The 25092-nt window shown below is 42.8% G+C and overlaps 1 protein-coding gene across 1 annotated transcript in view; it reads left to right on the top strand.

Moving 5' to 3' along the window:
* Positions 1–25092, top strand: part of LOC126150288 (Down syndrome cell adhesion molecule-like protein Dscam2) — a 198272-nt gene that overhangs the window by 19996 nt on the left and 153184 nt on the right. The window contains exon 2 of the mRNA XM_049915867.1: positions 3876–4011. Within this exon, the coding sequence (XP_049771824.1) occupies positions 3876–4011 (136 nt within the window). The remainder of the gene's footprint in view (positions 1–3875; positions 4012–25092) is intronic.

Genomic DNA, 25092 nt, shown 5'->3' on the forward strand with positions numbered 1-25092 from the left:
AGCGACGTTCAGCATGTGGACGAAAAACCTTTTCGAGAGCGAAAAACTTTTTTTTCCAATTGCCGTACAGCTTTGAAACTCCATATATTGTCTCAAGTATTCAATTTTAACTAAGGATTACTGTACGATATATGTAAAATAATCCGTTTTCTCAGAACTTTTGGAATGTCGCTTTTGTAATTAAGGTTAGTTTAAGAGTGTTATGGGGTGTCTCACGGCTAAGAAAGTGTTTCCTAGTGTGTTTTGTATGACGATATTAGTTGACGCTTAGATTGGCTGCCATAAAGACCTTTGGTCTCTAGTAGTCTCTTGCGGTACCCATTGTATGTAGTCAAACGTCTGTACCCCACGGGGTTTTGGTGTTTAGAGGACCTGCAACACGGCTACGTTATGTTGGTTGTATTCTGCAGTGACCCATTTTTTTCGCTGTCAAGTGTACAATGATTTGTATTTCTAATTAAATAATGAAATCAATCTCAGAACACCTGAATTTCACGTGAACATAAGTTGTTTTATACGTTTCTGGTCCTCATATGTCATATCTCTTGTGCAGAAAAAATAACATCCAGAACCGCGTTCGGCAGCGCAACAATGGAGGAAGTACGCAGCAGGTGAACCAAGGGGGCAGGGTTTTAGTTGCAGCATACACCATTTGGTTTCCTGATATCTGCTCATAATTAAGCAATTTGAAGAGGACTAGGAGTGCAGCAGAATGCCCTTGGCTGCATGCAACGCAGTAAACTGCTCTGGAAAAGGCAAAACACCCCCAACAGAAGTGCGGAACGTCCACCTGCCACATTCTCCCTGTCATGAACAAGATGATGACGTACCAAACCTTCAGACAGAAGATTCTTTTTGGGAAATGACACAGTCACACGTCGTTACTCAAAACAGCAGGCCATAGCGACTGCTCGTATTTTACTGAGGCACAGAATTAGAATATTTCCCATTATGTTTGGTGGCATGTACGTCAAGAAATTTAAGCAATTATACATAAAATGTTGACTCTCGAAGTCATGTAGTATTCTTTCCGTTATTGTTGATAATGCTGGCCTATCATTTTATGGCTATCAATGTGTAGGGGTCAATGAGTGCTGATATTTCATTGATTTTGAGGATGAAGTGGGTAGAAGTTGTCGATTTTGTGAGAGTAGAAGAGTGTTGTAGTTTATATTTTGAAAAGTGTTTTGAAGAATTGGCAGGTTGTTTGACTGAGAAGAGTATCCCGGACATCTAACAATAAAGGAAGAAGAAAGAAATGTAGGAAGGAGGCTCAGATTTCATTTGGTTTGGATACAACGTGAACAGTATTTAGACGGCATTTTGTGGGGACGTGTTTTATTAAGTGTGGCAGAAAATGTGGACTGGAAATTGGAATTGAAACCAATGGGTGGCTTTGGTCACATTAGTGGAAAGTGAAATACATCTGAAGGCGTTCAATAGTGTTTAGGAGGCGGAGGGAGGGGAGGCATTTCCCATAATCGATACTTGTTTCGCGTGAGTGAAAGATAATGCACAACGATAGGCATATGTGGATTAGGAGTGACTTCCAAAACTCTGGAATATAGGAAAGCACGTTGATATTGGCGTTGTGGCCAACTTTGTGGGTGTATGGGATGGTGGGAGATGCAATCCCTATGTCTGCTCAGTTAATTGTTTTACCCCATTGTGTACTCTCTGTTGGACAGCTAATAGGTGGAATTATATTGTGATTATCGGACCTAACAAAAACGTTAGGTAGTTAGAGGAGCGCGGGACTACAAGTTCCGATTTTTAGTAAACCTCAAAATTCGTTAAGAATACTTGATTTTAGTATTCATGCGATGCAATCAAAATCAACTTATATATGTCATGACAGTTATTTGGGTCATTTGTTGTGAGATTTTTTCAGTAATAATGTTTTAATATCTAAAGTCATAAAATAACAACTTACCCCGACTTGGGGCAAATTGTTAACAAGTAGGGGTAAGTTTTTCCCATATTTGTTAACGCAATGATTTGTGAAATAGAAAACAATAAATGATTAAACCATGTCTTTTTATTTAAGTAATGATGAACAATGTCGTACGAATCATCAGATAAACATTTGTATGTTATACAACAAGTAACTATAATTTGTACTTAAACTGTTATTACCCCTTTAGTAATTAACAGCTTATCAAATAACTTGTAACTACTCAGCCTTGATAATGCAGTCTTCAGTCATATTGGCCTTGTCTGAGGCTGAAAATATCTATCATATTGCCGTCATAGGCAGAAAACATATATACTTATAATTAATTAATCATCAACAGATATATCACAATCACAGTTCGGGCATAGGTAGATTAATAAGGCTTGGTTCTGCGTACATCTGGAATGGGCCCAGTTCTTACATTCTTGACACTGAACACATTCTTCCCCAGAACGTGAATTAGAGTAATTGTCACAGCACACTAGACAATAATAATCTAAACTGTCCTCTTCACTCTCAGACCTTTCACTACTCGTTTGTAAAACCTGTCGTTTAACAGACTTCCCCTTCCCTTTGCCTTTTCCATTTCCTTGTGTTATTTTACCTTTCCCTTTTCCTTATTTTTTCGCACTTTTTCATTTTTGATGTTCAACTTCCTTTTCTTGCTTTGTTCTTCTGCTAAGATTTATTTTACTGGAGTATCGGCTAAAATAGCGGATTTTCTAAGACGTCTCTTGTCAGCGGTGCCTTCGGAAAAGGACGTACTGTTTCTGGGGAGAAAGGGACTTGATCTTCGAGTTGTTCTTCTATGACACTAGCACATGCAGGAAAAATTTAACCAGTGGTGAGATTCTGACCCGGGACTGACGACCTTTTGCTTACTAGTCACAGCTACAACCTCTAGACCGCAGGTGCAACGACTAACGTATCAGCTACAAACTCGTTACTGTTACATTCTCTAGACACACAGACAGAGAAGTTGCAGCATTAGAAAATTGCAGCAAAATTCAGGAAGATCTGCAGCGGATAGGCGCTTGGTGCAGGGAGTGGCAACTGACCCTTAACATAGACAAATGTAATGTATTGGGAATACATAGGAAGAAGGATCCTTTATTGTATGATTATATGATAGCAGAACAAACACTGGTAGCAGACACTTCTGTAAAATATCTGGGAGTATGCATGCGGAACGATTTGAAGTGGAATTATCATGTAAAATTAATTGTTGGTAACGCGGGTGCCAGGTTGAGATTCATTGAAAGGGTCCTTAGAAAATGTAGTCCATCAACAAAGGAGGTGACCTACAAAACACTCGTTCGACCCATACTTGAGTATTGGCCATCAGTGTGGGATCCGTACCAGGTCGGGTTGACAGAGGAGATAGAGAAGATCTAAAGAAGAGCGGCGCGTTTCGTCACAGGGTTATTTGGTAAGCGTGATAGCGTTTCGGGGATGTTCAGAAAACTCAAGTGGCAGACTCTGCAAGAGAGGCGCTCTGCATCGCGGTGTAGCTTGCTCGCCAGGTTTCGAGAGGGTGCGTTTCTGGATGAGGTATCGAATATATTGCTTCCCCCTATTTATACCTCCCGAGGAGATCACGACTGTAAAATTAGAGAGATTCGAGCGCGCACGGAGGCTTTCCGGCAGTCGTTCTTCCCGCAAACCATACGCGACGGGAACATGAAAGGGAGGTAATGACAGTGGCTCGTAAAGTGCCGTCCGCCACATACCACTGGGTGGCTTGCGGAGTATAAATGTAGATGTAGATGTAGATTTGTTACAATGTACGTCTTGTCCTTTCTGGAACAAGAACATTGTCTCTCATTGGTAGTGAATATCATGAAATGTTGCCAGCGTCGCATGTTTCTCAGAATTCCGGTTTGTTTATTTTGCTAATAAACTGTTCCTTGCGTGGTTCCAGGCGGCCGCTACTCGGTGTTCCCGTCCGGCGAGCTGCACATCCGCCACGTGACGCAGGCGGACGGCGCGCTGGCCTACCGCTGCGAGACCAGCCACCTGCTCACCGGGGAGCTGCGCCTCAGCGCCGCCGCCGGCAGGTGAGCGTACTACAGCTCCTACCTGCTGTCTGCCGCTCTGGACACAACTAGAGATGGGCAAAACTGTTCTTTTCAGAGATTGGATCAGAACTGTTCACTCCCTGAAATGAATTAGCTCTTTTTCATGACTCACCACTCATTCACAATAGAAAATAAATGGAAAGCACATTGCCCTTTAAACTTGGTTTATTCCAGTACTATAGCTGTATTTTGATCTTATTTGATCCTATTTTGAAGTAACACAGATAATGAGTAAGAATTTTGTATTGTTTATTGAAATTTCCACGATATGACAAAGTTTTTGATTATTGATTTATTTTGCACTATCGTGGTTTTTTGGGAGATCGGAAAATGTTGTAACTTGAGATTTACATTAACAATATATTTGGCTATAATGTATTAAAATTTCATTAACCTCATACAAATACATCACAAGCCATATATTTTTAAAGTGAACGTTTCCTTTCGAAGACGCCTAAAATCGCAAAATCCGTACCAGAATAAGAAAAAAATATATAAATTTGACTGTAAAACTAAAGTGCTGCATATAGCCTTACGCAGAATAAAACAAGGAAAATATTGGTGTATCACATTTTGCGATACGTTTATCGGTTCGCTCGTAATTAAAGCGTAAATTCGAGTGTCCATAATAAAAATCCTATAGTAAGAGGAGTCATCAGGAACCTAATCTAATCAGTTTAAACAAATAAAAATAAAATAAAAACAATTGATGTATACATAACATAATAATGTAATATACATAGCGGTATTACTACGAAGAACAATATCCAGTGGGGACGAACTCCGATGCAGAGGTGCTGAGTCGAGCAGGTCGAGCTGCGAGCTGTATTACTGCGTGAGCTGAGACCGCAGAGACCAGAGTGACACCTGAGTCGCTTTGCTCGACGCTCTGGCTAGAGTCGAGACGGTGGGGTGAGCGTTGAGCGGGCGAGTTCCGAGGGTGGGGGGGAGCGGTGAACTCACCCGCTCCGAGACAAATCGTCCGTTCCCTTGCGAGCAGGTTTTTGCAAGTAGTTCCTATGTTATCCGCTAGGTGGCTCTCTGTCCTGTTGCTCGCATCAACTGCCCAGAGGGCAGGACGTGCGACTGAAACGATCGCCGACAGAGTGTGATGCGAAGTTAAGCTGCGCCAGACACTGCACAGTGCACACGGCAGACGACGCACAGAGACGGCACGGCATATGTGAAACACAAAATCCAATGGGGCACTGCACAATGCAGGCAGCCAAGGTAGAAGCAGGCCAGAGGCCGGCGCTGGCTGTGTTGTGTGGCATGCACTGTGCCCTGACCAGCAGAGGCACTGCTGATATGCTCCGTCTCTCTCTCTCTCTCTCTCTCTCTCTCTCTCTGCCGTGGGAAACGTTTGGAGCTACCGTTCTTTTTTTCTGAATCACTGATTGTTCACTCCTTTGAAAGATTGAACTCTATGAATTAGTTCAAGAGCGCATCCCCCATCTCTAGACACAACCGGCGACACAGCTCTGTCGTACCATCAGACATCCAACAGTCAATCTTCAGGAAGAGTGACAAGACACTGCATAAAATTACTAACCTCTCACAATTCTCAAACTTTAAATTAAAAAATATGAGCAATTTCCTTTTACTAATGTGTAAAACATTCTGCCGCTCCCCATACTACAATCTTACGTCTTGGGGTAAGAAATCGGTTCATTTCTTTACTCGCCATTCCATGGGCATTGATTTCATTCCCTTGAAAGCTACTATTAATTGCGTGATATGTTGAGGAGGCGACCTTACTGATGCCACAGTGAAGCCTACAGTTGACGACTTAGTAACTTGAACTCAACGAAATTAGTAATCAAATAGTACTAATTTCTATATTATCAACATGCACATGTTATGAAACTAGCCGAAACATAAGTTCTTACGTGAAAACAATGGTATGTAACTCTGTGCTAGTGGTCAGTTCAGGTGTTCCTTTCAGGCTAACGGTCAGTGATATAAGTTAGTAGTCATGTTTCGCCATAAAAAAAAAAAAAACTGCTATCCCTTTCCAAGATTGTTTCAGCATTATAAGTGATCAAAAGGTGGATCAAAATCTAATGATAAAACGTTATCTTAACCAACCAAGCAGTAATTAAGTTTTCTAGCACAAACATGTGCAACATGTTGCTCAATGATGTAAAAATATTCTTTTGGCTCCTTGAAACAAATAGCAACTATTACACTTGGTGATCGTGCTTCGATTCCAGCACATCCACGTGGAGTGAATACATCCTTCAATCAGGTTTCATGAAGAAGATGCCCCTGCAAGAAAAGCACGAAAGTCTAGCTAGTGTGAGTGAACTTCAGCAGCTGTCTAAGACTACTGCACAGTTGCGTGTTGTGGTATATTGTTTTTCCTCTACTGCTGCTGGCTATTGGAATTTCTTGGTACCATCGCATGGCCACGTCAAGAGTGTGGAAAAACATACCTGCGAGCAGAGTTCCACAGCTGGTGTGCCATCGCACACAGGTGTGTGCGGCCAAACTGAAGAGCCAGACAGGAATATTTACATATTATTGTAATAAATTAAGGAGTTCCATTTTACGCATACCGCGACTTTTTATGATCTTAAAGAAATTGAGATTACAGTATTTCCTTCGATTTTTAGTAAGAATATGCTTTTTTATTTATTTATTCGAATAACACTTTTGGAGGGTGCAATAAATCGGCTTTGGTTTTGCTTTTTGTGTTTAATTTTCGTTTCTGCCAGACTTCCTTCACTCTTCGGCAACGAGATTCCTTTCCTTTCGGGTCCACTTTCCGTCTTTTGCAGACCTCTTTCCTTCCTGAAGTCTTACCTTTCATATTGTTTCTCTAAAATGTGTTCCGTTATGTATTATGTCCTCTATAGTTCCTGTTTCCATATCTCCGTCAGTTTCGCGGAACCATGCGGATTTGGATTAGTAGTTGTTTAGTAAGTTGAAGATCTGCTTCGTTATTCTGTTATTATGCATTTGGTATATCTGTCCATAAATGTCCATAAAACCGTAGTCATCTTCTCCTCATTACACTAGTTATCTTTTCCATTTTCAAATAGAGCTCTCGGTTTGATCTTAATTTATATTCAACATTACTATTTCTTCTAGGTCTCAGTATTTTCCTTATAATCCTTCTTTAAACTGTTTCCAGATTTTCAACAACCTCAAATCGTGTTATTTTAAGTGCCTCTCCTGCACACGATGTTTCAGGCCTTACCACTGTTTGATAGTGTCTTAGTTCTGTGTTCCAGGACAAAGTTTTGTTGTTATATATGTTTTCTGTCACTTTGAATGCCCTTTCCGTTTTATGTTCTCTATTTTTGTGGCTACTATTTCTTTTGTGTTGCTTGTTATCTATTCTCCTAGATAATTAAAACAACTTGTTTTAGGTATTTTGTAGTTATGAATTTTAAGATTTGGAGGGGCATCATTGATATTTGCCATTAATTATGTTTTCTATTATGTCTGCTTGTTTCTGTAGCTCTGTGATTTGCTCCTTGGCATTATCCAATGAGTCAGTTATTAATGCCATGTTATCTACTAAAGCTAGACAGTCTACAGCGATTTTATTTGGGTATTTCTTACTATTGGTTAATTTTCTCCATTCTCGCACTACTTTCTACAAAGCTCAGTTAAAAATTAAAAGTGATAAACCGTCTTCCTGTCTTACTCCGGATTTTATTTCAAAAGGTTTTTGACGATTTTCCAATAAATTTTACTTTTGAAGTTTTGTTTGTTAAAGATTCTTTTATATCTGTTGTTTTATTGTCGAAATGTTACTGAGCTGATCTTAGTAGATCTTTTATACGTTGTATTGTCATCTTTATGAGCCTTTTTGATGCATGTTTCCTTGCTTCTATATAAAAAAAATTCTTTTATCATCATTTTTATTTGCATTCCAGATACTTCAAGCCTGTTGTCTCTTTATAATTGTACCCAGAATTTAGGTATTCTTTTTTCCAACTGCATTTTGCAATCATTTCCTCTAGGTAGCTTCAGTATCTCAAACTTTCTCGGTTGTTATTACTTCATTTTTCTAAATATTTATCTAACCTTGAACTTAATCGACTTAAAAAAGCAAGCGTACAATGTGCGTGCCGCTAAAGCTCAAAAACGAGTCCCGACGCGACCAAGGGAGTTATGAGGTCTGGCAGCCTTATATCCCCCATCCATGAAGAAGGTTCCCGTTTTTTACCTGAAGGGCGTGCTTTTGAAGGAATAATGGCTGAGAGGGTTCACGCTCTAGAAATTTCCAGAACATTCGATAGCATTCCACAATATTCCAGAGTGTTCCGGAGTGTTCCGGGATATTCTGGAATGTTCGGGAACAATCTGGAACATTCGCGAGGATTCCGTAATGTTCAGGACATCCCAGATCACTGTGGAACATTGCAGAACACTCTCGAATGTTGTGTAGGTTTCTGTAACGTTATGGACCATTTGAAGTCTTTTTTGTATGTTCTGGAATTCGCTACTGGTGGGACTACCCACTGCCAGGGGTATATAAAGCAAGACCCGTCGTGGGTTCTAACGTCAATTTTTTATAAGTGACGAAGGGAGGAACCGAAAAAGTAGTGCAGTGAATAAAAACAAACAATGAAGTGCGTGTAGTCAAAGTGATTCAGTGAGTATAAATGGAAGGTAAAGTGTGAAACGCGTGTAATGAGTGTATTTGTCAGTAAAAAGTAGATCTGATTTATGTTTTAGACAACGCCCAAACGTAAAAGAGTTGTCAGTTCTGAAGCAAAATGGCGAAAACAAAAAGAACTGCGAAAAAATGAAACACGAAGAGCGCGAAGCACATTTAAGTTCCCAACTAGCGGCAATGAGCATGGTGGGAAGCAGGGAAACCGAACAACAACGAAATGAACGTACTGAAGAACCATGCGACACAATCTTATCACAAGAAACTGCGGACTCAATCCAGCCATGAGAATAGGACCCTATGAAAAGCGCGGACGAGGCCAAGTAAACAGCATGAAGCTAGCAAATGAAGAATTCCACTACGACCCGACGAAAGAATAAACACTTTTAAAAAATGGTTCAAATGGCTCCGAGCACTATGGCACTTAACATCTGACTTCATCAGTCCCCTAGAACTTAGAACTACTTAAACCTAACTAACCTAAGGACATCACACATCCATGCCCGAGGCAGGATTCGAACCTGCGGCCGTAGCGGTCGCGCGGTTCCACGCTGAAGTGCCTAGAACCGCTAGGCCACACCGGCCGGCTAAACACATCCTAATCGATAAAAATTGGTACCATCTACCAATTTTGCCACACAGAAAATTTCAGTAAAACACCAAGAGTCTTTGCATGATTGGAAAAATTCGATTACCACCATTGGAAGCGCCTCTGCACGAATTTTTACATCACATGACCGGGAAAACACCAGAATCAAAACTGTGGGATCCTGCCCACTCGTGTTGTATGGGGTGCCTAGGAAGCTGTTTTCTCGGACAGCTAGACGACATGCAAGCAAATCATAGTAATCGAGTTTATTACAGTAACTGAGTTGACAACCCTTAACTGGCGTTTCTACAATGAAGTGTCGCAATCAATTGGCGACCAGCAAATGATCGTACGAGCAATTAACACAAGGCACAAGCCTCAGCTAAACAGTTAGGATGAGGGCTCGTCTTCCGGTGGCTCTTCTACCAGCGCCTCTCTCCTGGTGCGGCCGATGCTGGCAGGAGCGGCGCCCCTGTCGTGCTGCGGTCCCAGTCAGCGTACTGTTGGCCGGCTTCGCCTCACAGCCTTCTCTGCAGTTACCTTCCGTGCCGACGTGCCGGCGCTTGATGTTAAGCAGGAACAAAAACACTTTCTTCAAAATATAAAAGCGTACAATCCACAAATGTTCAAATGTGTGTGAAATCTTACGGGACTTAACTGCTAAGGTCATCAGTCCCTAAGCTTACACACTACATAACCCAAATTATCCTAAGGACAAACACACACACCCATGCCCGCGGGAGGACTCGAATCTCCGCCCGGACCAGCCGCTTCTATCCACACTAACAGAGTTGAAATCGATTATGGTTTGTTTTTTTTTTCAGCCGAGGGCACATCTATCACAACATGGGATCATCACTACCGCTATCAAACGAAGACATTAAATTTCTTCAAGTATATTTCATCGGAACTGAAGAAACAGAAGGTGATCAACATTTTACAAATATCAGTGGACTGAGACGAGAAGCAGTCGAAGATGTACAGAGTGTCCTACACAAATCCAATCAACTGACTTGCATATTCAGAACAGCACTTGACCGAATGATTTGTGATGACTATAAAGTTATAATTCAGATGACAAAACATCACCTGGAGAATACTAACGTCAATTTATTGCACCTCAGATAGACAAATACGTCATCGTAATTGTGAAAAATGAAAACATAAGCCGTGACGTAGCTGTACAACGAAGAAGATAAGGACTACAACGCATTGCAGACACACACCGTTCATATGATGCGCTCCAGCATCCGTTAATATTTCTGCGTGGTGAGCACGGATATCATTTTAATGTGAAACAAATCTAACCTGAAAAACGCATAGAAACAAAGAAACAATTCACTTCCAAGGAGTTCCGTTCTTACTGCTTAATGATCACAAACAATGAAACATACACCACATTCTCAACACTCGTCGCTTATTCCAACAATTCGTAGTAGATACCTGTGCAAAAATAGGAGCGGAACGGATGCTTAAAGTAAGACTGAATCAGAAGAAACCACGCACGAAAGAATACATCCATCTTCGAGACGCAATAATAAATGATGGAAACTTTGATGACATAGGAACAATGGTAATCTTACTCTCACCACAGACAGGATGTCCGAGAAATACGCACGAATACACCCAGGATTCCATGATCTACATAGGTAAATATGGACGTCCTCATAACATTCACAAGCGACTCACCGTGACCAGAAATCAAAGGACGACTAAGATACGGACAAGCTTCCATGCATCATCACGACATAACAGCCCTAGTTTTCCAACAAAACAAATGACATTTATTGAAATCATCACAAAATACCACATTTTAAACATCGTTAGATGGTAGATGTACACAGTAGAATGGCAGAAACGGGGACTGAATCACTCACACAACCTCACAGAATTAATCCCACGGTTATCGACAGAATCATCCAAGCTGAGTTTCCCAATCCACAAGAAGTTCGGGAACTGTACAACATAGTAGTGAAATATAAGATTCACGGACCATGCGGGCCATTAAACCCTAATTCGCCCTGCAGGACTGATGGAAGATGTACAACAACAAAAAAAATACCCAGAACCATATTTGGACGACACCCAAACCGGAGTTGATGCCTATCCCAAATACACAAGACGATCACCGGAAAACGGTGGCTTCACAGCAAAAGTACGAGTACGAGGCAGTGACGAACTGGAATAGATAATCAATGGGTAGTACCATACAGTACACTACTTTCCCAAATGTTCCAAACGCGCATAAGAGCAGAACGTGCAGTTCAGTGAACTCCATCAAATATGTCTAAGTTTGTGCACAAAGGCAGTGACATACCAGTATTTAAATACCAAAGACAGTTGACAGCAAAACAGAAACGACGAGATCCTGATATACCAAATGGGAAGATACGTCAACAGTAACGAATCAGCCTGGTGGATTTTCAGTTTACCCACACACAAACGCGAACCAACTGTGCAGCATCTGGCAGTACATTTGAAGAACGATGAAAAGAAACAACCAGAAAAATTGCAACCGAACAACCTCGCAACACAACATTAATAGCTTTCTACCAACTGTGCCAAATGGATCCATTCACGAAAACATTACTGTATGTCGACATTCCTATGTTTTATGCGTGGAACACCAACAAAATAAAAACAATATATATATTGGTAAATGGTATCAATTTTTTTGATTAGGAAGTGTTTAGCCGGCCTGTGTGGCCGAGCGGTTCTAGGCACTTCAGCGTGGAACCGCGCGACCGCTACGACCGCAGGTTCGAATCCTGCCTCGGGCATGGATGTGTGATGTCCTTAGGTTAGTTAGGTTTAAGTAGTTCTACGTTCTAGGGGACTGATGAAGTCAGATGTTAAGTCCCATAGTGCTCAGAGCCATTTGAACCATTTTTTTAAGTGTTTATTCTTTCGTCGGGTCGTAGTGGAATTCTTCATTTGCTAGCTTCATGCTGTTTACTTGGCCTCGTCCGCGCTTTTCATAGGGTCCTATTCTCATGGCTGGATTGAGTCCGCATGGTTCTTCAGTACGTTCATTTCGTTGTTCTTCGGTTTCCCTGTTTCCCACCATGCTCATTGCCGCTAGTTGGGAACTTAAATGTGCTTCGCGCTCTTCGTGTTTCATTTTTTCGCAGTTCTTTTTGTTTTCGCCATTTTGCTTCAGAACTGACAACTCTTTTACGTTTGGGCGTTGTCTAAAATATAAATCAAATCTACTTTTTACTGACAAATACACTCATTACACACGTTTCACACTTTACCTTCCATTTATACGCACTGTATCACTTTGACTACACGCACTTCATTGTTTGTTTTTATTCACTGATATATATATATATATATATATATATATATATATATATATATAATAATAATATTGTCGACCACATCAACATTAATATTCAAAAGAAAATTCCCGGCGAAGAGAGAATATACAAATCGATGGTTACGATGCTAAATGTAGAAGAAAGTGTGAATTTCCCTACAGAATTTCTAAACTCTTTGCAAGTACCAGGAATGCCATTACACTGCCTTCCACTTAAAATTTGACCTCCGATCATACTACTCAGAAATGTCAACCCACCAAAACTATGTACAGAAATAAGGAAGATCGCCAAGCAGCTATCGAATAACATCATCGAAGCCGCACTTATGACTGCAAAGTAAACAAAGTGCACACACTATATATCCCACGAATACCACTGATCTCAACTCAACTGCCATTCCAATTTAAAGGACTGCAATTTTGAATCAAATTAACTTGCAGTTTTATAATTAACAAAGAGAAAGGACAAACTTTAAAATATTGCGTCAGCAACCTCAAAGACTCCTGCTTCTCTCACAGTCAACTATATTGGGATTGCTCTCGAGTATGAATTTCAAAAAATTTGTGCATATGTACCCCGGATAACAAAATGAAAAATCTTCTTTACAAACAAGTATTATAAACAGTTACAATATGTTTTCAACATTTTTTTTTACTTCTTACACTTCAAAGTTTGTCCCTTTATTCCATCTACCACACAATTTCATATCATCCCCCTGAGGAAATCTGGATACCTCAGCTAGTGATAGATAGGCAGTGGTCTGAATCTAAACCGGCGCTCTTGGCAGGTAGTCCATTACATACCTTCGTTGCAGAGCATCTGCTTACACGAGAACAAGTTGTTTTTCCTCACAAATCGAATTTGGTAGTTTGTTTTGTAGGTAGTTTTTTGAAGAAATGTTTGTGTTGGTTCTTTTACGTGCACGGAGTTGTCCTGCTATTGAACTGTGCTGACGTTCTTTGCCAATTTCTGAATTAAAGTCTCCAGGTAATAATACTGTGCTTTTCGATGAAATGTGTTCTAGTGCGTTTGACACATTTAGAGAAAAATTTTTTGTTCGCGCCTCCCGTATTCTCTTTTTTTTTTATTTGTTGGTGCTTGCATATTTAAAATAGTGTAAACTTTGTTTGATGATTTGAATGTTAGCGTGAAAAGTATTTCATTGTTTGATTAAAATTCTGTTATTGAGTTTAATATGTTTTTGTTTACAATGACATGTGTTCCCACTTGGGTCACGTTCTTCATAACTCTTTTTCCTGGTTTTCCCTTAAATATCTTGAATCCGTCTGAATCAAAAGTATGTTCATCATATCTTTTTTATTGCAGTTGTGTTATTGTTATAATTTTTCCTGTAGAATGTTTATTAAAGTTTTAAGTTTTCTTGTCTTTATGAGTGGATTTACAATAAAAGTGGCTAGGTAACGTGTTTCTGTGTCTGATTTTATGGGTCTGTTGTTTAAGGCAGGTTTCAGAATGCTCTGACTCATTCCTTGCACGATATCGTAGGCCCTCAGAATCTGAATGCCTACTTTTCATTTCCTTGGAAATGGGAAATTGGGTGCTCCCTGGAGTAAAATCTCTTTCAAAGTGCATCTCCATTGTTTGCTGAGCTACGCGAAACAATCCCCTAACGATACTACTCAGGGTTGTTACCTCTGAGGAACACATGTGGTGAACTGACGCTGACCACTTTACCGCTTTTCACGAGTCGGGCGCATTGCGGATTTTTTCCTGTGTTGTTTCTTCCACTAGTTCGGCCGTTCCGAGATCCGTTCTTTCCGTCTTCACCGCCGTTGAAGTCTCCATTGTAACCCTAACATGGAGCCATCACAGGGTGCCACCACCTGGGCCAGGTGAGCCCTGTTTTTTTTTACGAAGTTCTGACTCCTCGCCTCCTCCCACTACATCACTTGCAACATGAGGCCCTGAGCATGGGACCGGCATAGAACAGTGAAGTGCTTTTTTATCATTTAATTATTTCATACATGCTGATAACTCTCATATTTTCATGGAAATTAAATGTAATTTTTTTTGCACAGTAATGTTATTATTCTTTGCTTATCTTCAGTTAATTGTATTCTCGCCTGTCCCACTGCACCATCTGTGACGCTAGGGTGAGAGTAGCTACTAGCACTGCGTGTTTTGTGTATGGCCGGGTGTATCTGCTTTTCCCTCAAATTCTGGGATTAGCAAAAATGTCCCTCTCTTATTATTTTTGTTGCTCTGCTCTAATATTTGTTCCAGTCTGTAACTGCTTCTTAAACTTCATTGTTCTTCTCGTTCGCTGCCAAATGACCCATACATTGCCAGAAAACAAATCACAGCTGTGCTCTGTAGTCGTGTGAACATTGTGATTGCTACACCAGTATTTTCTATTACAGTACCATTAAACGATTTTTTTCGATATAAGTAAATTCATTGTACATAGTGGTCCATCATCGAGTGCAAATAGTGAAACCGTCGAGCCAGAAAAAACGAAACAGAAAGTAGGTCAAACACAATATAGTGGTAATTATTTACTTTAAGGCTTTTTTTTTTGTTTGGTAACAAACCGTACCCAACCCCTGAGCATGTTGTGTAAAGTGAAAAACTCAGTAATGCTGCTATGGCTCTCATTAGTATTGGGGCACAGCAGGTTCTGAGCCACTTTGCACTGTTGCCAGATGTGTTCAAGATGCCGGTGATAATGTCATACAAGATGACGGTGTGTAAACTTGGCAACAGTGCATGATGTCATCCAAGATGGCAGGCCATGAGTCATCCAAGTTGGCGGATTTTGGTGGGAAGATAGGTCACTTGGGCTAACTCCACTTACCTTAGTCATCCCACCACCACCTCTTCCTAGGAACTGGCGCCAAGTTTGAATTTCGGTGTTAAAGAAAGGTCACTTGGCCTATCACTACCAACCTAAGAAAATGACAGGAAAGAAAGCTCACCTCCACTAACCTAAGTCACCCAACCACCACCTCTTCCTAGGGATTGGAGGGAAATCGACGTAGCCTGTGCTGGGCTCCCGGAGAGAGGAAGGAGTGTACTTTATTTATTTTGGAACAATTTATTTAGGGATGGATTTCGAGAGATAGTATATTTATTACACTTATACAAAACACACACTCTGACATGCTTGGGGTAACGGCACACAGCTTACAGATATGCAAACTACTAAAAGATTTTGCAGACATGCTTGCTTATTGTCAACTGTCAAAATCATGCACCAGTCTTTATTTAAACAATTTGAGAAAATAGAGCTATCAAGCATGTTCACCACGAGGCCGAGAGCCCAGCTGACCTAGTATACAGTACCGCCACCAGAGGGTGGTCCCATCCATTCCTTGACATAACCGAAATTCACTGTCTGGAGGGGAAAATGACTCAGCCTATACTGGGCTGCTGGAGAGAGTTTATTTTATTTATTTTGGAACAATTTATGTAGGGATGGAGTATATTTATCACACTAAGACAAAATACTCCCCATGATGTGCTTGGGGTCACAATACAGAGTCTGCAGACCTGTAAACTACTCCTAAATAACGTTCTCCAGACACACTTGCTAATAGTTGACTGTCGAAATAATGCATACCACAACCTACACACATGCAACCTACCATGCAGAAATAATTTCATTACAGACCTGCAAACTGCTCCTAAATAATGCAGCACAGTGATGTGTTGACACAATCAGTACTCATAAACTGTCCAAATAGCGCATAGAACAGCCTAAAGACCTCCTCGCAAAATAATGCTGGAGCACCAACCGGCACCCCTGTCCAGTAGGTTAAGAGCAGCAGCAGCCAAGTGACGCGGCCGTCAGCTGTCAAACCACACTCAGGTGCCCTCAAGCCTGATGCAATGAATTCCCTTACATACTTGGTACCTGAGAAATTCCTCTGAAAATACGTGTTCACCTAGGCACTGTAGCTGACATAACTGGACAGGAACGCAGATGCTCCAAGAGCGCATGCGCTGACACAGCCGTGAGCCACCGCCGGACGCAAGAAAGTGCAACTCATTGCTCTCACGCGACTGCAGGTGAATATTGCTTCTATTTTCGAGTATACAGCCACTGTTATCCTGACGTCACAGAACTAAAAGGCTCGCTCACGCCACTCCCATATGTAAGACGCCTCTGGGTTGCACGTGTGTTTTTCCATTGATGACTGAGTATCGCAGTGTGCATTGTTCTTAGCTTGACATGTGAGCTGCATCTAACCGTGCTTAACAAACCAGCATGACTCATGCAATGCCGTGAATTGTGCTTGCGTAGCTACGAACTATCGCAAGTGCATCTAACACGGTTCTCAATCTTATACTGATGTCTCATGGCTATGTAAAATCAGAACCAAGTCGACCTCTCGAAAATTGTATAGTGTCCCAGAAATAGTTAACACTCGCTTTCTTGATATCTCAGTTTGTACGCACGGAAATTATTGCCCTAACAGGACCTGTTTACGAAAATAGCGCAGAATAACATCGAATGCAGTCTTCCTCACAGGCTTAACTTGGTACCCCCTCCATAATGTGTTACCCTTCATGCCTTCAACACACACAAACGTACCATCCCCTATGTACAGACTCCTATATCCCAGCACAAAAGAACGTCTTTTGAATGTATCGAGCATTATGATTTGCTCTTATCGAATTTACCCTCCAAATTACTTATGTGAAAGCATGGAACCACCATCTGCCATTTCTTTTTCTTTCTGCCAACGAGATTTTCAGTGGGAAAAAAACTATTTTACACTGATCCCCATATTGCATCGACAATTAAACTCTGCAAAGTTCCCCTACATATCGTCAAATATGGAAAGACTCATAATTACGCTGCTCTCCCACTGAGCACAGGAGCCTGAATATTAGGACGTCAAACCGATCTCTGACCCATCAATATATCACTACATAGTGTGTCGATGTGGTAAACATACAATTCCTATCCTGCGCCATATGAAGCCGTCCTAATACATCATTCATACATATACAGTGAAGACAAACAGAACAAAATGTGTATTCGTGGTACTAAGGATCCACACCCAACGGGTGGCCACAGCAATCTCAGCGCTCAAAGTCACTCTCAGAATTGTTCTACACATATGCATTACTCTTTCTGGTCCGGACCTGCTTGCTTGCCTTTCTACACCCACCTCCAGGCTCTGTAATTACAAGAACACATATATTTTCGAGTGGTATCCCTTAATATTATACCATTTTCACGGTACATTTCGATATCAAGCACATAGCAATAGCCTACCGATCACTCGCGCAACACAAGTCCGAAGATATAGACAGGAAATTATTTCTCTACAAACCCAAAACTTTAGCGCTTATCCTGTCTGTGTAGACCTTTACGTGAGAACTCGAAACAAATATAGCAAAATGACATTTCAACTCGCAAATACCGATGTCGGTGATGCAACAGATTCCAAATCATCCCTGTAATTTACAAAGTCAACTAAGTAGTTTCTCATGTCTAAAGAACAAGCAAACGTCTCTTTCACCTGTTAGATGTACAGACCAAAATCCATAATCCCTCAACTAAATAAAGGCACGAAATGTGCAGAAGTAGTCAATCGAACAATTTACGTGGGTGGGAATAACGGTCCAGCGCAAACACACCTCCATATTTAATATTTTCAAATTTCCACGGGATTACGAAAGTTCATTATTCTGCCCTTTCAGGTTAACTAAGATACATTCCTGCATTCCAATAGGCCTTTGCATTCTGTCGGCTGCTGCTGTTAACGGGAAACATGAATCATTCCCACAAAGGTCACTAACACAGCAGGCCAAGCACTCATAGAGAGAATTATCCTACGAAATCGTTAACATATATATGTTGTCTGTGTACTTACAACTAAATGTTACCACTGTGGTCACAGTTGAATGACACTCGTCTTTGACCAAAGTGTCGGAAATACACCCTGTTGATGGCTATGGCTCTGGAAATAGAAATATCTTTACCCATTCTTATGACTTGACAACCTCTTCCCATGCTGTCACAGTACTCCACGTCAAATCCATACCTTCCTTACACCTGCACATAGTCATTTCCTTTGCACATGTTGCAACACAAACACATACTTTATAAGCCTGATGCTAAAATGCGACTGTATCACGCACCCCTAACTACTAAGTATAATTCTTCGTCAATAACCGATCACAGGCGATTCGAAATAAAACTGAGAGAAAATCAATCATGGATGGACATGTCTCATAACTTTGTCTTGTGAGTGCTAACACCGTGTACTAGAAAGAGAGGTTTAACCACCAGGTGTTAAAAAATCTCGATCCCAACAACTACAGTAAGTTACTGTCAAAAGTGGTCTTGGTTCTACAGGTGCACACAAGTATCCATGTTATAAGCTATACTGGCTTTATAAATCGAGGTACGACATTACCTCTGAATGAGGTGGTTTTTTCGGACAAATGCCGAGACGGTGATCTTAGGAATGTGTATTATCAGACCAGCACTCTGGTTACACGTCGACGACGGTGTAACCTCGTAATAAAATCGCTCAATTTCGAAAGTGATTTGGCTAAGGAATGTGGATTGTAAGCGGTATTTGCTACTCCCTCACGCCGCCCCAGCTGATATTAGCACTTGTAAAGTTTTCTGTCTCGATACCATGTCAGAGGTTCTGCTATATATCCACTGAGTTATAGGCGATGACTGATTGAGAAGGATCATGAACAGTAGTAGTAGATGATGTGCTGATTGAGGTCATAAGGAAATGTACACTAGCTTCTCAGATCTCTAATGTTACGCTATCTGCTAGAAATGATGTCCATGATTTGGAATCAGATCTTTCCATTCAGAAACATACCTACATTGAATCCTTTTGACAAGTCCTTTATGATCCATTACTCAATCATATTTCTGGCACTCCCATATCCTGAACCCGTCTGCCGCAGTAAAATTTACACCTGGTTTCAGTCAGCCGTGCCCATCATGCAATTGCTCCCATTTCTACAGCTTTGCACATGTGATCAGTGCAATTTAAGTCAGAACTGAGCAGAAGTCGGAGACAGCCATATCCTCCACCTTCTGCAACCCATGTAGAAACAGAACGACCTAACTTATTTCAACAGGATGGTATTTTCATCATTCTGTGGAAACGCGCGCAATGTGCTATATCTCCAAACTAGATACAAATACTACAGTCTGAAGAAGATCCACATGCATTCACGTCTATCAGTCCAACATGCTATCATGATTTTCTGTACCATCCAACAGAGAAAAATTACGATCAATGAAAGCTGCATTACCTTCATCCGATATACACTCCTGGAAATGGAAAAAAGAACACATTGCTCCGGACACTGCGAGAGGGCTGTACAAGCAATGATCACACGCACGGCACAGCGGACACACCAGGAACCGCGGTGTTGGCCGTCGAATGGCGCTAGCTGCGCAGCATTTGTGCACCGCCGCCGTCAGTGTCAGCCAGTTTGCCGTGGCATACGGAGCTCCATCGCAGTCTTTAACACTGGTAGCATGCCGCGACAGCGTGGACGTGAACCGTATGTGCAGTTGACGGACTTTGAGCGAAGGCGTATAGTGGGCATGCGGGAGGCCGGGTGGACGTACCGCCGAATTGCTCAACACGTGGGGCGTGAGGTCTCCACAGTACATCGATGTTGTCGCCAGTGGTCGGCGGAAGGTGCACGTGCCCGTCGACCTGGGACCGGACCGCAGCGACGCACGGATGCACGCCAAGACCGTAGGATCCTACGCAGTGCCGTAGGGGACCGCACCGCCACTTCCCAGCAAATTAGGGACACTGTTGCTCCTGGGGTATCGGCGAGGACCATTCGCAACCGTCTCCATGAAGCTGGGCTACAGTCCCGCACACCGTTAGGCCGTCTTCCGCTCACGCCCCAACATCGTGCAGCCCGCCTCCAGTGGTGTCGCGACAGGTGTGAATGGAGGGACGAATGGAGACGTGTCGTCTTCAGCGATGAGAGTCGCTTCTGCCTTGGTGCCAATGATGGTCGTATGCGTGTTTGGCGCCGTGCAGGTGAGCGCCACAATCAGGACTGCATACGACCGAGGCACACAGGGCCAACACCCGGCATCATGGTGTGGGGAGCGATCTCCTACACTGGCCGTACGCCACTGGTGATCGTCGAGGGGACACTGAATAGTGCACGGTACATCCAAACCGTCATCGAACCCATCGTTCTACCATTCCTAGACCGGCAAGGGAACTTGCTGTTCCAACAGGACAATGCACGTCCGCATGTATCCCGTGCCACCCAACGTGCTCTAGAAGGTGTAAGTCAACTACCCTGGTCGGCAAGATCTCCGGATCTATCCCCCATTGAGCATGTTTGGGACTGGATGAAGCGTCGTCTCACGCGGTCTGCACGTCCAGCACGAACGCTGGTCCAACTGAGGCGCCAGGTGGAAATGGCATGGCAAGCCGTTCCACAGGACTACATCCAGCATCTCTACGATCGTCTCCATGGGAGAATAGCAGCCTGCATTGCTGCGAAAGTTGGAGATACACTGTACTAGTGCCGACCTTGTGCATGCTCTGTTGCCTGTGTCTATGTGCCTGTGGTTCTGTCAGTGTGATCATGTGATGTATCTGACCCCAGGAATGTGTCAATAAAGTTTCCCCTTCCTGGGACAATGAATTCACGGTGTTCTTATTTCAATTTCCAGGAGTGTAGAACTCACCTAGATGCCATTGCAGGTGCGATGGCGCATAGCTGCGATGTGGATTCGGCGCAGCGTGAGAGTTGTGCGATGCTCCCCAGAGTAGCATTCCTAACGGGACACCTCGTCTGTCATCCAATTTATTTTCAAACTGCTGCTGCCTATGTGGGACGATCCTATTAAATATACAGCTTTTGATCCACTGCAGAGGGCAGTTTAAGGTTTCGTCACCCATACTGTAGGATGATCATATCCCACAGACAGTACTGTAAGTTGCAAGACACGGTCCATGTGACCTTGCGTCATTGTTGGAAGCATTGTTTTCTAACACTCTTTGTACACTTCCATACATTTTCTTTTTGTGACACGACTTTGAGGTCTGTGTCAGGTCCTAAACTGACATTAAGACGCTCTGATCCACGGCCTCTCTCAAAAAACTAGACACCGTACGGTGTAAATCATTTCTTTACTGAAGCTACTGTAACACGTGACACACAGTGAATGTCTTAAATAAAAGACAGTTACAACACAATTAAACTATAAGAAATTGGTTGCATTGTGGAGAGTTTCCAAACTGATGCCCGAAAGTGATTGATGACCTCTACATTTAAACTCATCTGTCACAGTGACAGAATAGATGACGGCTCCGCGTCCCCTTTAGACTGATTCCTCATATTGCACTCACGTATGCAATCACTTTTTTCAGTGTTATCCACGCCAAAAGGTGCTGTCCATCCACCAAAACTCTTTCCCCAACTCAAACAAGCACTGTCAGTCAATCATTACGTGGTAACCAAGAGTTTGCCAATGCATGGACAGGATGGAAAAGACACCATCGATATACTCTAATAATAAGCATCACAGTTGATAGCGCGAACAATTTTACAGTAATTTCAACACCGACCAATTATGTGACAGCACGTTTCCCCAGTTTCAGTGTCATAGCTAAACAGCCCCTTCTCTACAGGCAAGCATCATTGCGAATGCAGATAGATGACTGCGCAATAAGTACATTCAATGTTAATTCTCGAATACATAAATCGTCAAAGTATATCAGACAGCATTCTACATTTTTCTAACACCTCGAGCACAGTGCTTAATTTACGATCTATCTCTCTTCCTGTGGCAGTTACAGAGTATTCTCGCTGTCTTACGGTAAAATTAAACAGTGAAAGAGCCTCCTCACACTGTCATTGACCAACCAGCCCTGCAGCACTCTTACCGAATGAATCTACAACCGACCAGACGAAGACCGCTACACTCCACATCTCGTGAATGAATGGAGCTTTCCGAGTCCTCACCCATCCAAGTGCACGACATTTCTCGAGACGCACCCATGTCGAGGAGCTTAGCACTCTTTATTGATGTATAGTAACAGATTTCAAAGTGTCGTGATGTAATAGCAGATGGTTAAGAATAATAAGAAACGCATGATTTTTAGGCGTGATGAAGCTCCAGACGGATGGAGTTCGACACAATTTTACGTAAATGAACCACGCTATCAACTCTAAAGTATTGTTCTAGAGTCTAGGATCGGTACCTGGAAGGTATAGGTTAGAGAGAACATAAACACATGCACTCCTGAGGCTACAACATTCTTACTTAAAACGGGCTGTATGTCAGATCGCTTGACTTTCCAACTAATCAGCCGTATGGAATGTAGCGCTGTTAATATTCCAATGTAAGAAATATTTTTCAAGCACTGGTCATAGATCCTTCTTCCCCGTTTCTCTACCATAAACTATGTTATCGAACCATAAAACGAAGAAACTACTTGCTTAAAACATTGGCTCTGTGTGATACGAGTACAATGCAGCTTTCCAGAGATCTATAGCGCCCACTGTTCACATCCGATCACGGTCCGGAAATTATACTATGCCTGCATCAGCCCTGTATAAAATGATCGTTACTACCAGCGAATAGCTCTTACAAGGAAACAGATAAACGCATAACAGCAGTGCCTGTCGCGTGAAAATTACAAGTCATTCCGTCACTAACTCCGTAAACAGCACATCTGTCAGGCAAATGTGTACACGGGAACTGCAGCACTTCACAAGCACCTATCGCTAACGTTGTTATGACGCTGAAGTCTCAATTTTACACCCAAGATGCGATAGGGGGAGATCGCATAAATCAAAGTTCGTTTAGAAGAATGTGTAAAGTTTCATCACACACGAGATGGAAGTCCTCCGATGACCGAAAGGTTTACCGTTAACGATCGCAAGTAGACAGTGCTTTAACACACATACAGAACACGTGGCTCTGTATGAGTAGAACGCAGGTTACGACACGCGACTGATGCATTCTGGCAGAACAGTGGAAAAACTGACCTACAGCAACTTCTCCTTCTCTAGAAGGCATCATTAGTCTACCATTAAATCGTACATCATTACAGCTCCATCTCAATCGATTATCCCGTCTACTCTGTGTCACCCTTTAACGCAGATGCATCTAAGTTTAGAGGTGGATGGTTCTCTGTCTTCCTGAAAAGCGTCAAATACAGCAGTCAACTCGCGTGTATCACTGCTACCTCAATACACATACACTATAATGCCGCCTCTACAGAAAAAAATTACTACTTCGCTGATTCCCTTCATGTCGACGTTTCCTCGGATTTCTCTTGCTGCCTCATACTTGTTCTCATGTTGTTCAGCGGAAACCAGAAGATACGCAAGTACTTCCTAAATTCCCTGGCATTTCAATGTACACTCCTGGAAATTGAAATAAGAACACCGTGAATTCATTGTCCCAGGAAGGGGAAACTTTATTGACAAATTCCTGGGGTCAGATACATCACATGATCACACTGACAGAACCACAGGCACATAGACACAGGCAACAGAGCATGCACAATGTCGGCACTAGTACAGTGTATATCCACCTTTCGCAGCAATTCAGGCTGTTATTCTCCCATGGAAACGATCGTAGAGATGCTGGATGTAGTCCTGTGGAACGGCTTGCCATGCCATTTCCACCTGGCGCCTCAGTTGGACCAGCGTTCGTGCTGGACGTGCAGACCGCGTGAGACGACGCTTCATCCAGTCCCAAACATGCTCAATGGGGGACAGATCCGGAGATCTTGCTGGCCAGGGTAGTTGACTTACACATTCTAGAGCACGTTGGGTGGCACGGGATACATGCGGACGTGCATTGTCCTGTTGGAACAGCAAGTTCCCTTGCCGGTCTAGGAATGGTAGAACGATGGGTTCGATGACGGTTTAATGTACCGTGCACTATTCAGTGTCCCCTCGACGATCACCAGTGGTGTACGGCCAGTGTAGGAGATCGCTCCCCACACCATGATGCCGGGTGTTGGCCCTGTGTGCCTCGGTCGTATGCAGTCCTGATTGTGGCGCTCACCTGCACGGCGCCAAACACGCATACGACCATGATTGGCACCAAGGCAGAAGCGACTCTCATCGCTGAAGACGACACGTCTCCATTCGTCCCTCCATTCACACCTGTCGCGACACCACTGGAGGCGGGCTGCACGATGTTGGGGCGTGAGCGGAAGACGGCCTAACGGTGTGCGGGACCGTAGCCCAGCTTCATGGAGACGGTTGCGAATGGTCCTCGCCGATACCCCAGGAGCAACAGTGTCCCTAATTTGCTGGGAAGTGGCGGTGCGGTCCCCTACGGCACTGCGTAGGATCCTACGGTCTTGGCGTGCATCCGTGCGTCGCTGCGGTCCGGTCCCAGGTCGACGGGCACGTGCACCTTCCGCCGACCACTGGCGACAACATCGATGTACTGTGGAGACCTCACGCCCCACGTGTTGAGCAATTCGGCGGTACGTCCACCCGGCCTCCCGCATGCCCACCATACGCCCTCGCTCAAAGTCCGTCAACTGCACATACGGTTC

Source organism: Schistocerca cancellata, chromosome 2 (genome assembly GCF_023864275.1).
Source record: "Schistocerca cancellata isolate TAMUIC-IGC-003103 chromosome 2, iqSchCanc2.1, whole genome shotgun sequence".
Classification (NCBI taxonomy): domain Eukaryota; kingdom Metazoa; phylum Arthropoda; class Insecta; order Orthoptera; family Acrididae; genus Schistocerca; species Schistocerca cancellata.